The sequence below is a fragment of the Miniopterus natalensis genome, chromosome 10, assembly GCF_054644295.1.
Source record: "Miniopterus natalensis isolate mMinNat1 chromosome 10, mMinNat1.hap1, whole genome shotgun sequence".
Taxonomy (NCBI): Eukaryota; Metazoa; Chordata; class Mammalia; order Chiroptera; family Miniopteridae; genus Miniopterus; species Miniopterus natalensis.
The window spans coordinates 67,959,362-67,973,559 of record NC_142090.1 but is presented as its reverse complement, the minus strand read 5'-3'; the positions used below and the strand labels follow the sequence as shown (position 1 = coordinate 67,973,559).

At 33.8% G+C, this 14,198-nt stretch overlaps 1 protein-coding gene across 1 annotated transcript in view; it reads left to right on the top strand.

Annotated features, from left to right (window-relative positions):
* Window positions 1–14,198, top strand: part of AGMO (alkylglycerol monooxygenase) — a 264,197-nt gene that overhangs the window by 85,002 nt on the left and 164,997 nt on the right. Inside the window, exon 4 of the mRNA XM_016218917.2 lies at window positions 7,479–7,582. Coding sequence (XP_016074403.2) covers window positions 7,479–7,582 — 104 coding nt within the window. The remainder of the gene's footprint in view (window positions 1–7,478; window positions 7,583–14,198) is intronic.

The window sequence follows — 14,198 nt, the reverse complement described above, 5'->3', positions numbered from 1 at the left end:
ATATCTACAATTGCACAGAATTATTTTTATTTTGAGGCATGTAAAACTTTCCTGTATCAATCAGCTCTTTCTACATATTGCTTTTGCTTCTATTTGGTTGTAGGTTCTTTGAGGGATTGTTTTTTCTGTTTTGTGCTTTTATCTATCAGAATGCCTATGTAACAATTTGTACATAGTAGGGATTCAATAAAATAGTGCCAAATAAATCTTTATTTTTAAGAATATACAATATAAATGAAATCATATTAAATATAATTTTAATTCTTAGACTTCCTCAAATGGGATTTAAAATAGAATAAAACTGACATAAATATGGATACATCAAAATTCTGAAATTTTAAAATTACATTTTTAATTTTAATGCAAGCAAATGTGGTAGGTAGTAATAACATTCTTTTAATTATAGTTAATTTTAGCATTTGTTCAAATAATTCAATAATATGCATTACATTATTTCTCATTTTTGCATTGTATAGAAATAGATGTTTTGATCAAAAAGATGATATAAATTTTTATAGATTTTTTTGCCTCATACTGAAAAGCTATACCTTTTGTTTTCCTTTGTTTAAATTTTGAAGGACTATAAACATAAATGAAGAATATTCATTTTAAAATTCTGAAGGCTAGAAGTTAAAAGCTTTCTTTTGAATATAAATAAAAGGAAAATGTATTAAAGTTATGACTACTGAAAAGATTAGAGTGACAATTTAATATTTGTGACAATTTTAGAGCCATCATTTGTTACCTCCCCTAAAGAAATGATTTAATATCTACATGTTGCCAAACATCCAGTTAAAAAGTGAAAATTTGGAGAGACAATGGTTGGGTAACTGGATGAAAAAGGTGAAGGTATTGAGAAATACAAATTGGTAGTTACAAAATAGTCATGGGGATGTAAACTACAGCAAAGGAAATATACTCAATAATATCGTAATAACTATGTATGGCACTAGTTGGGTACTGAAAATGTCAGGGGGAACACTTTGTAAAGCACATGATTGTCTAACCACTATGCTGTACACCTGAAACTAATGCAAAATAATATTGAATGTAAACTATAATCTTAAAAAAATTAATTAAAAAAAATTTTTAAGTGAAAATTTTGGTTTTCATAATGCTGAACATCTGGATATTTGCAAAATATGTTGAACAAAAACATGGGGATCCAGCCAACTTATCAATTTTATTCTCAATGATTTGACATTTTTAGATGTATTTAGTAATTTGTATATTGGTATTAAGTGGGCAAAGAACAGATCAGGAAAGAATACAACAAAGAATATCTACTTGTTGCATGAATTAGCAATGTTTTCAATTTTACTCTCCCACTTTTATTTGCTGCTATAGAAAGTGAGAAAAGTTGTGATGACAATTGATAACATTGCTAACTTATTCGAAGAGTACAGAACAGGAAAAGAGTTGAGGGTATATTCAATGTTATTCACATTTTCCAGTTAGACTTGAGTTTGATAGCTTGAGTATGTTACTACTTTTTTTTGTTTGCTTAATTCAGTTAACTTCTTGAAAACATTTATCAATCATACTTGTCTGTCGGAAAAAGATGGAACAAACTTTGAAAGAATTCACATTTCTGGCATCTTCAAAGTCAAAGTGACAATTGTTTTCAATAAAAAATTGAGCAGCCCAGTGTTTTACAGTGTTGGATTTCTTGTAAAAGTCAGTAAGGCAGTTGTTCCAATTCAAAAGGTTTAGCACCATCATTTAATAGGGTGTGTTGAGCTCCTTAATGTCTTTTACTTATTGGAAATTACCAAATATGTGCCATTTGAGAATACTTGGACCCAGTCACCTCTGTTTCTGAAGGAGAAAATGTCCAGTTCTGAAATAAATAAGTCATGGAGATGTAATGTGAAGCACAGGGAATATAGTCAATAATATTGTAATAACTTTGTATGGTGACAGATGGTAACTAGACTTATTGTGGGGATCGTTTTATAATGTGTATATATATGGAGTCACTATGTACACCTAAAACTATAGGATATTGTATATCAATTACACATCAATAAAAAAATATCCAAGAGGGCAGTAAATGCATCAAAAATCACTGCTGAGAGGCAGAATAAAAAGCTTTCTCTCCTTTAATGAAACTCTTTTTCCTTTTAATTTCATTTTTATTATTTATAAAATTAAAAATTTGAACTGAAACACTCTGCACTTCTCATGTTCCACAGTCACCACACAATATGCTAAATGTTGCATAAAGTGTTTCTAACATGCCTTAGTGCCAAGCATTAAATATGCCTGTAACATTTTTTCCTTTATAACTTGAGGATTTTCCAAATTCTGAGTGAACACAGCATCATCACCCCAAAGATGCCTTAAGACTTCCTGGCCTAGCCACAGTTGAAGATTAAATAGCTATTATATAGCTGTAAAAATTCCTTGTGGACCGTGTTTATGTCTCAGATTAATCTAAAGAGTTATTTCTCTCCATTCCACAGCTGACAAGATATGAGACAAGAGACTTACATAGATATATTTTAGGTGTACAATATATATAGACTCTCTTAGTTTCTAGGCCCTTACAAATTTCTCATCATTCTGAAAATTTCTACAAAATTGTCTGTCTTCTTTGTTATAGACAATAAACATTTTTTTTTTTTTCACAAAACTCTAAAATATATAAGTTGGATTTACATCAAAATTGAAAACTTTTGTTCTTCATAAGATAGTGTTGAAATATGAAAAGTCAAACTGCAGACTAGGAGAATATGTTTGCAAATCGCACATCTGATAAAAGACTTGTAGACAGAACATATAAAGACCTTTCAAAACTCAATAATAAAAAATAATCCAATTAAAATGTGGGCACAAATTTTAAGGAGGCAGGTTAAAGAAGCCTTATAGTTACCAAATAATACTTGGAGAAATAATTGTCATTAGCAATTATAGCAATGCAAATTAAAATTCCAATGTGATAGCCTTACACACCTATTAGAATATTTAAATAAATACGTATAAATGCAAATAATGTCAAATGCCACCAGCGATCTGCTGCAATCTTAATTCTAATACACTACTGGTGATAATCTGAAAAGGCACAGCCATTTGGGAAAACAGTTCTTAGTTAGCTAAATGTTAACATACCACACTGCTCAGTAATCTCACTTCTAGGTATTGTACCCAAGTGAAATCAGAACATTTTCCCAGAAAAATCGTATTAGAACATTTGTGGTTGTTTCACTTGTAATTGCCTAAAAGTAGGGCAACCAAAATGTTCTTCAACTGCTGAATGGCTGAAAACAAACAAAACAAAACAGTGGTACATCCACACAAATGGAGTACTACTCAGCAAAAAAAAAAAGGAGTGAAGTACAGATAAACACAGCAGAATGGAGGGATCTCTAATGCATTATGCCAAGTGAAAGAAACCAGACGCAAAATCCTGTATAATTCATTTATATATCATTCTCAAAGAGGCAAAACTATAGGAAAGAAGCCAAATCAGTGGACACTGGTACTGAAATGAGGTGGAAGGGGATTGACCACTGTATTAATTGTCTACTGCTTCATAACACTAGTGGCAAACCTCAGAGTTTCTGTGGGTCAGAAATCTGGGTACAGTTTACATGAGTGCTTCTGGCTCAGGGCTTTCATGAGGTTGTAGTTAAACAGTTAAGCTGTCTGGTGACTGCAGTGTTATCTGAAGGCTCAACTGCAGGAGGATCTGCTCCAAATTCACTTACATAGTTGTTGGCAGGATTCAGTTCCATGTGGAATTTGGACTAAGGAGTTTAGTTCCTTGCTAGCTGGTTAGTTTAGGGCACTCCTAGTTCCTTGCTATACATGCTTCTCTGAAGGTCAGCACACAACATGGCAGTGACTTTCCTCAGACAGAGTTTGTGAGAGTGTAAGGGAAAGCACCCAAGACATCAAGATATAGGCCACTGTCTTTTTACAGCCTAAGACCAAGAATGTCATCCCATTGGCTTTGCCAAAACTATATTTAGTAGATGGGAGTTATTAAACCTCGCTCATGCAAGGGGAGGGATTAAACAAGAGGATGAATACCGGTGGACTGGGAATTATTGGGGACTATCTTAGAGGCTGCCTCCCATAGGCAACCCTCTGGACCCCAGTGATTTATATTTCTCCCACATTCAAAACATATTCACCTCTTCCAAGGTCTTGAGAATTTTATCCCATTATAATATCCCTTCAAAGTCCAGAATTTTATCATCTGGAATCAGGGGGCCATGTTAGAGTCAGCCTGCCACTGACTCGGGGTAGAATGGGGAACTTCTTGGGGGTGATCAAAGCTGTTTTGTATCTTTTTTGTGACAGTGATTACACAGCTATATTTGTTTGGTAAAAACTCATAGAACTGAATACTACAAGGGAAGGATTTCATTATATGTAAGGTATACCTTAATTTTTAAAAGTATAAAAAAGGTAAACTCAAGAGTATAACATACACACAAACACACATAATACATTAAATTTTGGACAAACAAGTTGAATGATTGGTCAATGTATTAATAAAATATATTTTTACAAATCTACATTTTGGCACTGGAAAACAGTATAATTGTTTCTATTTATATCACTGAAAAGCCATAATAACATACCATATACATGTATCAATAATTTGCTTATAGGAAAATTGTTATTGACTATAACTTTTAATTATATTCTTTTATAGAAAAAAGTTTATTGTGATAATATTATTTTTCACTTTAATATTTGTTTTTATTCCTTAGATCAGACAATTAATTCATCAATTCAACAATTAGGGAAGATGAACATTTTTGCAAATGCACTATTAACCTTTTCTGATTTTATTTACAAAAGAACTATTGGAATTATTTTCCATAAGTTATATTTTATAACCATTTTTATTTACTTCAAGTCAGCTGAATATAGACTGTGAAAAAAATCCCATATTCTTGTTTTCCCCAATTCTGCAAAGTGACAGAGGTAAGGCAATAAGATCCAGTTACTGTACCTTGTTTACACAGCTGTACTTCATTGAATGAAGGCTTGTGTTACACACAGTTTGTGATAGGAAGTAAATGCTTTTAAAACAACTAAAGAGACAGGTCTTTGACCTCCACCTTTGTGGATTCTTTGTTCCGCCATTTAGCTTCTGTGGAGGTTATAAGGAAGTAGTCTCAATATATCTTATCACTGTCTAATTTAACCCCATCTGATTATTTTATCCCCTTGTGAACTCATAACATGGATGCATTATGATGAATTTTTTAAACAAATCCTGAAAGGGCCAACAATGATTGTATTTGTAATGAAGCTTGTAAGTCATGGATTCTGAAATGTTCAGTAATGGGTGTGTTCTAGAGAGAAAATGCTGTTTAGATTGCTTGAGGGCCTCAATCTGTAAGAAGTTTTGAAAGACAGGAGATTCATCAAATCTATTACCTCTTAATAAACTTCCACCTAACATCTGAAGTTATCAAGTGCCACAGGGTTCTTTGTATATCTCTTATTTGTAGCTCTATAAGCTAGTCAATAAACCAGAGATTTAGGTTCTAGGTTATTTTAAGGATTATGCCTAGGAATTTAGGGGTCATTATGGTGAGGTAGTTTGTATTTGTGTAAGAAGAATTTCCTTAATTGCTTGGGTAAAAACACAGAGTCATTACTATATATAATTAAAATGGCAACCAGTAAGCATCCAAGTTACATATAAACTGATGGTTTATAAAAATACTTGCAAATACATGACTTTAATAGAAATTATTTCTGATAGGTTTATTGATTCATAATCTTGTTCATAATGTTCTCATTCTCACAGAATTAAGCCTTTCTTATATCTCTGAGCTATCATTTGTTTACCAGAACTCTTTTGCCAATTTTGTTTGGTAACTCCCTACACAGGTTGTCCAGAGAGCTTTCATTTCCTAAATGAATGGCCGTAAAGCCCACCCAGATTAAATATATATGTATATATAATACATGTACTTATAATATATATAATGTGTGCATATATTTTATTTAACTTAATTTTTATTGTTGACATTATTGCAGAAGTCCCCATTTCCCTCTCCTTTGCTCACCTCCACCCAGCCCCTGCCCCCCGGCCATCACCACACTCTTGTCTGTGTCTGTGGGTTATGCCTAAACGTTCTTTGGCTAATCCCTTCACCTTTCATCCGGTTCCCCCCTCACCCCTCCTCTCTAACAGCTGTCTGTCTGTTCCATGGATCCATGTGCCTGTTTCTATTTTGTTCATCATTTTATTTTGTTCATTAGATTCCACATATAAATGAGATCACATGGTATTTGTCTTTCTCTGATTGGCTTATTTCACTATGTCTATAATTTTTATAAAAACCTCTAACAAATTATTCTGCCACGTGCCATTACTTTAAATATTACTGTATGATAACTACAAAGAAAATTAATCCCAACTTTTCACTGTTAGGCTCACTGTTCAGTTGCCATGAATCCAAGCCTCAGAGATTTAATTATAATCTACACTGACAGACATACAATGACCAATCATACCACATGGTGAATTCTATCTCCTATATTTGTAGCAAAGGACTAAATATGTTAGCTTAGCTAAGAACATAATTTTTAAACATTGCATATAATATAGTAAAGCATTTTGATCTGTAATTCTGGTAGGAAATGAAAAATATGGACAGAATTAAAAATGTGGGCCTGTTCTCTCCTATGCCATCTACTTAGGGGCTCATTATAGTAGCATGTTTGTTGTAGAAAAACAAGCAACTGTCTTTTGGGGGCATATATGAATTTCAGTGCATTATGAGAGCAGTTTGTATAATGCTTGATGAAAATAAACAACTTACATTTCCTTTTTTATTATGAGGAAAAACAGCAACGATGCGGGACAGTTTTAAAAATGGCATAGGGTTTTGGTAAGGCATGAAAAGAACTACATGTAACAATTAGCTAATATATTTCTGTAAATAAAAATGAAACCTTAAACTCAAGGAACAAATATTATTCTGCTTTGCCTCTTATGTCAATAGATAGACTTCGAGATTTCTGAAAACTCCATCAGGAAAGAATATTATGAAATGTCTTATTCCAAAATTTATGCAGCAACTTCTCCCATCAGAGTATTCTTCTTTAATTAGAAATATGTTATCACATACTGAAAAATCATCACTATTCATTGACTGTTGTTACAACATTACCAGTTAGCTTTTATGATCTGTCATATTGTAATATGTTAGCAAAGCGTAAATTTTGGAAGTCATTTCAGCTTGCTGGAGGCATTTAATTATATCATATACACTATACATATTTATTGGCTATGTTTCAATTTTTTATTTGTTTGTAATTTATACCCTCCCTGCTTCCAAAAGTGATTTGAGGCAGCTTATTTTAATTATAATTACATTGGCCAGCTTTCGCAGAGATGTTCCAGATTTTCTTCCTCACTCACCAGAGCAGCGCACATAACTGAAAATGGAAGTTGCTTTGTAGTTATTCTCATGGCTCGTTTCAAATTATGTGTTTTGCAGAGGTTAATATTATGTGGGCTGCACACCAAACACACCACAGCTCTGAAGACTATAACTTATCCACGGCACTGCGGCAATCTGTCTTCCAAATATATACTTCCTGGGTAAGTTGTATGAAATTGAATAAATGTGATAATATAATTCATTTTTAAAACGTCTCAGCTGTTTCTATTTCCTATGAGTAAACTAATAAGGTGTTTTTGCTAAAATCCTTCTTTCTCCTCTGTAAGGACAGACACTAAAATGAAGCAAGTGGTGGTTTCCGAGGATAGTCTTTTATTTAACCGAAAAAACTCACCCCGAGGTATAGAGCAAAGTGAGAAAGTGGCCGTCTGTTTTTTATTTATTATTAACTAAGGGAAGTGATAGATAGACAATGTATCTCAATTCAAATATATGCAAGCAAATATTTTATTAGAAACTTTTAAAAGCAGTTTTTTTGTTTTTTTAAAATCAGTTCCCATTTTTGAATGCCCAAGGAAAATCTACTTAAACCCTTTGCTTTTTATCTACATATCAGAGCAGTTAGGGTGATGCTCAATAAAAAGTCTGGCTCTACAATATTTTCACACAAGGGAATGACAAAACTAGCGAACCCCACCAACAGCCCCTAGCTCTAAGGTTCTTCTGACTCACTGGGCAGAACTGATCTCTTGGTAGCAGCCCTCATCCTGGATTGTCTCTCTTTAGCTTTTTTTTAACCATCTCAAATACTGCTGCTGAAATGCACGTTGAGCTAGAAAGTCAGAGCTGTCGATGTCTAAGTGCATTCATCAATAAGCTCTTTGCTAACTATAAATTGTAATGATCAAACATTTGTATGGCTCTTTGTAGTTTCTAGGGTACTCCTCTTACATACCGTTTATTGAGTACTTTCCATGTGCTGGACAATCTTCTAAGACCTCTTCACTTATTGATTCATTTGATATTCATGACAACTTTAAGATACAGATACTACTATAACTCCCATTTATAGTGATGGAACTGAGTCCATAGTTTAGTCACAAAACTAGTAAAGGGAGGAGTAGACTTTGAGCTCCTTGAACCTGGCTGGCTTCAGGGTCCCAGATCTTTACCTGTACACTGTATCCACTTCTATGCACCTCTGTATTGTTTTTCACTTATGTTATCTCACTGGATCCTCACAAAGAGGCCCATGCCATGCTAGAGCAAGTGTTACTAATGTCAGGGAGCCGAAGATCAGTGAGGTTAATTCTGCAGCTAGTCAGTGATAAAGTCCCATATGTGAAACCAGATGCCTCATAACCGATAGAAAAATATACTTATTGGCAGAATAGGCAAAACAAATCTGTAAGGCAGGATGATACTAATACATTGGCTGAAATGAACATGAAAAGAAATCTACCCCTCTCCCAATATCATACACCTGTGTTACAGATGTATTGATTTCCTAGGGCTGCAAAGGAATACAAAGGAACACAAACTGAGCTGCTTACAACAGAAATGTATTGTCTCACGGTTCTGAAGGTCAGAAGTCTGAAATCAAAGTAGCCGCAGGGCCATGATCCCTCTGAAGTCTTTAGGAAAGTTGCTGTTCTAGTACCCTCCCTGGCTTCTGAGAATTCCTTGGCTTTGGGGAGCATAACTCCAGTCTTCACATGGCCGTCTCCCTGTGTCTGTGTCCAAATTACTCTTGATTTTATAAGGATACCAGTCACAACTGGATTAGGAGCCCACCCTACCCCATTAATACCACATCATAACTAATTACTTCCACAATGACCCTATTTCCAGATAAGATCACATTAGATTTTGAAGTATTAAGGGATAGGATTTCAGCACATGAATTTGTGAGGTGCAGTTTAACCTATAACACAGCTCTAAGCAATATAGATGGAAAAGAAGGAATATATATATATTTATATATATATATATACATATATATATATATATATATATATACACACACACACACATTTTTCCATCTCCTATAGCATGTGCTGAAAACTCTGGATGATTAAAGGGTAGAAAAATATTCTGCCTATTTCACTGCTGCATAGGTCAAGATTGGTCTAGAAATCCAATGAATGGAGCAAAGAACAGGCCCCTGATGGAAAGAAGGGATACTGCCCACCCTTCCTTCCTAAGAAAAGCAGCATTAATACAAAGTTTTTTTATCCTGTACAAAATTGGCTGAATTTCAGACTGATTAAAATAATAATCTCAAAAATCTTTATTCTCTCCTGACTTGTATACTAGGTGTCCCCAAAAAATGTATACACACTTTAAGAGCTGATAGCTCAATTGATGTTACTTTTCAGATTTAACCCATTGGAATTAATAATTATTCAAAGTATGTATACATTTTATTGGAACACCATATATTTCTCTTTGCATGAGGGTAACTCAGACCTCTGATAGTTGCATTTTGGGGAGGAAGGCCTCCATGACAATGCAGCTGTATTCCAAGTTGCTCCAGAGAAATCAGTGCAGTTAGTGAATTAATCATCTGAGCAATCATCAAAGGAACACTTTATCAGAGCCTAATAGATTTCAGAACTAAAAGAAATCTTGGAGAAACTATATTTAAATCACCCATTTTGAAAGCTACAATAGAATCTCAGAGGAGCCCACTCTGTCATACAGTATTGAACATTGATGGTTGGCCCTGAGTTTGGAGAGCTCACTACCAGTTTATGGCAATCTTTATCTCGGTTCGCTTGTGTCTTCCCCCCTATTCAGTCAGTGCATCCAAAGTTACAGATTAGAGAAAATTGAAGTGAAACGCAGGTTCACACCTATCTATTGCAGGAATAAATTCCCATTGCAACTTCATATCAAGTCACCAAGGACTCAGGGAAATATGCTGGTTAAAGAAATGAGCATTGGGAATGCATCACAAGCTGTTAATTTGGGGGTGGGGGTGGGGACAGGAATGGAATTCTGAGGACTTGCAGTGTGGGAAATGAAGGTCCAGATTGTAAACCAGCATGAATTCTTTTCTAGTAACTGTAGGTCTGTTTGAAGATAACATAGGAGGTTCATGGGTCTGTGATAGTTAATAGTCTGTGATAGGTCTTTCTAGACATTAAAGTCAAAGAGCAATAATCAGGTCTCTTTATTTTCTTTGACTCTCTTGAAAGACTCTTTTCATCCAATACTCCTACATAAGGCATGTAATTTGGTAGTTACTAAGGTAACAGTGTATTTTAGAATAAATAAAAAATGGGTCATGTCATTGAAGATAAAATTGATTTCTGAAATGGAAAGCAAAATTAAGCTCAGAGGACTTGTCTTTGATAGTACTATGAAAATTAGGGTGGCAGACCTGTCATTTAAACGAGTGAAACATAAGAATTCAACTTTAAGAATTTCTAGTCATACTTTTTGCATTTTTAATTTTTTAATCCTCTCCTGAGGATATGTTTTTATTGATTTTAGAGAGATGTGAAAGGAGAGGGAGGAGAGAGAGAGAGAGAGAAACATCGACGTGAGAGAGAAACATTGATCAGTTGCGTCCTTTACACACCCCTGTTATGTGCCCTGACTGGGAATCAAACCCATGACCCACACCAGCCAGGGCCTTTATATATATTTTTAAAGCTACTTTTCCGCTTAGATTTAACATTACTTATCCAAAAAGAGCTGCAATTTTTAAGTGAGTACCATTTTAAGTGAGGCTTATTTATTGGTTTTGCACGCTACTTCGATCTTTTATTACACATCTTAATTAATACAATGCCTTAAACATGATAGTCTCTCCACTTTGCAAATAATAAAATACGTCTAGACCGATGGATATTGTGTAATATATAACAGTGTAGGGATTAACATTTTGTTTTCTGCCAACTTTATAATAAAATACCTGAATGCTGCAGTTGTATATTGAAAACATAGCTACAGAAGTGCTTGAAAAATAAAAGAATGGGAAATGTCAGAGGAATACAGGAGCCAACTTGAAAGAGCTCCCAATGGCCAAAATCTGGAACAATTTGAACAATGAAATATATAACATACTGTGGAGTTATAAACCAAAGCATAAAATAAATATCTTTGAAATTGATATACCATACTGATATAGATAAATGATTGAATAAATAAATGGGGACAAATAAATGGGAGACAAATTCCCTTAAAGAATTAGAAACAATATATTTAGATACTGTCCCCCTCTAGGAAATGGAGCTTAGTGCCTCCCTATCCCTGACTTTTGAGTATGGCCTATGCTTAGTAAGTCCTTTAGTAAAAAAGATTATGGAAAAAGGCCAGAGGGTGGGATGGGGTGGGAGGGTAACTTCAGAGTGGAGAAACTTGGCAAACACAATCTCAGATCAAAGTTATCCTCGAAAATGTCTTGTTGGTGGCATGCACCCTTTGCAAAAATGTGATAAGAATGTCCTCTTAATAGCATATATTGTTTGATAACATATAATGAGAAGGACCTTTCACCCCTGTGGTCTTTGTCACCAAAACCCCAACCCCAGTCTAACCAAAGAAAAGACAAGTGTCCAACCCAAACTGAGGGACATTCTACAAAATACCTAACCAGTACTCCTCAAAAGTATAAAGTTCAGAAAATATAAGTATCGTCTGGGAAACTGTCACTGATTGGAAGAGGCTGTAAGATATGGAGACTAAATGTAATGTTGCACCCTGGATGAAATACTAAAACAGAAAAAGAACAGTAGAAAAACAAACAAACAAACAACTAGTGAAATCTAAGTAAGGTGTGGAGCTTAGTAGCATTTAGTTGCTAATAATGTACCAATGTTGGTTTCTTAGTCTATAGATCACAATACCTTGATACTCGCTGTGATCTCCGCCTGGAAAATTATTTCCCCTTTACCTCTAATGGTTACAACCTTCAAAATTCAAATCATTCCTCTCTTACAGATGCTTTCCTAACTTTGCCCAGGTTGATTTTGTTTGTTCCTTTGTTCAGTAAAATCCTTGATTATCTCAATTATAGTACTTATTACTTTCTACCATACCTTTCATGCCAGCCTGTAAACTTTAAAAGAGGCTGTTTTTCATGGCTATATACTTTGTCTATGCAAAGTGCCTGATATAGCCAGTGTGTCATAAATGTACATCACATGAATACATGAAATAAAGGTTTATAGTTGTCAAAAATCAATTTGTCAAAGGAAATATCTTGCTAAGTTAACTAGGTGTAAGACCAATGTGAAACTTATAATGGCACAAGGTATAAAATAATTCAAATCTGTTATTCATTTAAATATTTTTTATTTAATGGATCCTCCAAAAATTAGAGCATTGGTGAAATACTTATGTTAAAATAAGTATATTTTACCGTATTTGTCATATATGAAACTATTGAATGGGAAATAGCAAGCTATCTACATTCAGTGAGCTGAGTATTTCTCTTAAAAACATAGGAAATTAATGATAAATGAATTAGTTTAAATAGCTAATTTTTAAATAAGTAATTTTTAAATGAGTAATTTTTTTTAGCTCTGTAGTATCTCTTAATCATTAAAGTAGTTTTGTTTTCAAGGTTGAAATTATAATGAACATAGTAAAATATGTTTATAGTATATTTAAAATCTAATAAGAGGTAAATTTTAATCACCATCAGAGGAAAGAAATATAGTTATAACATCAATGAATGAAAACCTTTATTAAAACTGTTATTACTATAAATTAGAGAATATGTAAATATATAATAATATTTTTAAACATAATTTTTAAAATATATTAATTACATTTGGAAACAGTAGTTAGCAATTCACTAAGAGTAAAGAAACCTGGATCACAGCTGTAGCCTAGTTATTACCTAGCTTTGCCACTCTGAACCAATCAATTAATGTTTCAATCCCAGTGATTTTGTACATGAAATGGGACAATTAATATTTGCTCTGCCTTGTCAAATTGTTATTTTGAAGATCACCTTAAGTAATGAGTTTGGAAATTCTTTGAACTATATCAAATATGATTCACATGTATAATATTGTTTTTATATTACATATAAGACTGCAGAGAAACCTTTAGTGAAATCTCAGATCTTTTTATTACATCATACTTCCTGCCAAACTACATAACCAAAGACTATTTTTCAATATGCGGGAGTTGGAGTTACATAAAGACAAATGTGAACAAATAAAGACACAAGAAACTAACAACTTTGATGTAATGCAGTCAAATGCACTAGGGATAAAATTCTCATAACTCTTATGTTACAGAAGGAAAGCATGCCTTGAGCCCCCCCATGAAGTAAAGAAACATAACTTCTCTAAGAACCTTCCCTCAGAACTCCAAGGCATGCCTTCGCCTCCTTCAACTACCATTCAGAGACAGTAAGACAAAGTTTATGATCACATATTAAATAAATGAAGCTCTAAGCCAGTTTGTGTATTGACCAGTTCCAAAGCCCTGATTCTAGCACACATCTCAAAGATGGAATTATTCTGTAGCTTACCAAGAAATTTTGAAGTTTGGTAAAAATTAAATTATTCTCTGATTTTCCATGTTTTTCGAAATCTGATAGTCATTTGTAATCTTTATAATGAAGGCTAAATAAGGGGAATCATCGTGAAGAGCTCTACATAAAACAGCACCATCTTATTGTCACTTTGAAACAAAGTACAACTGGCTGAAATATTCAACTCCTTTTACATGTTCTCATTCTTATTTTGAGAAATGCATGTGGTCATTTTTTTTTCGCTTATACAATCTTGACTGGTGGAGTCAGTCATGGTGGCAGAGGTTGAGTATATAGTGAGAAGACATGAGCTTCTC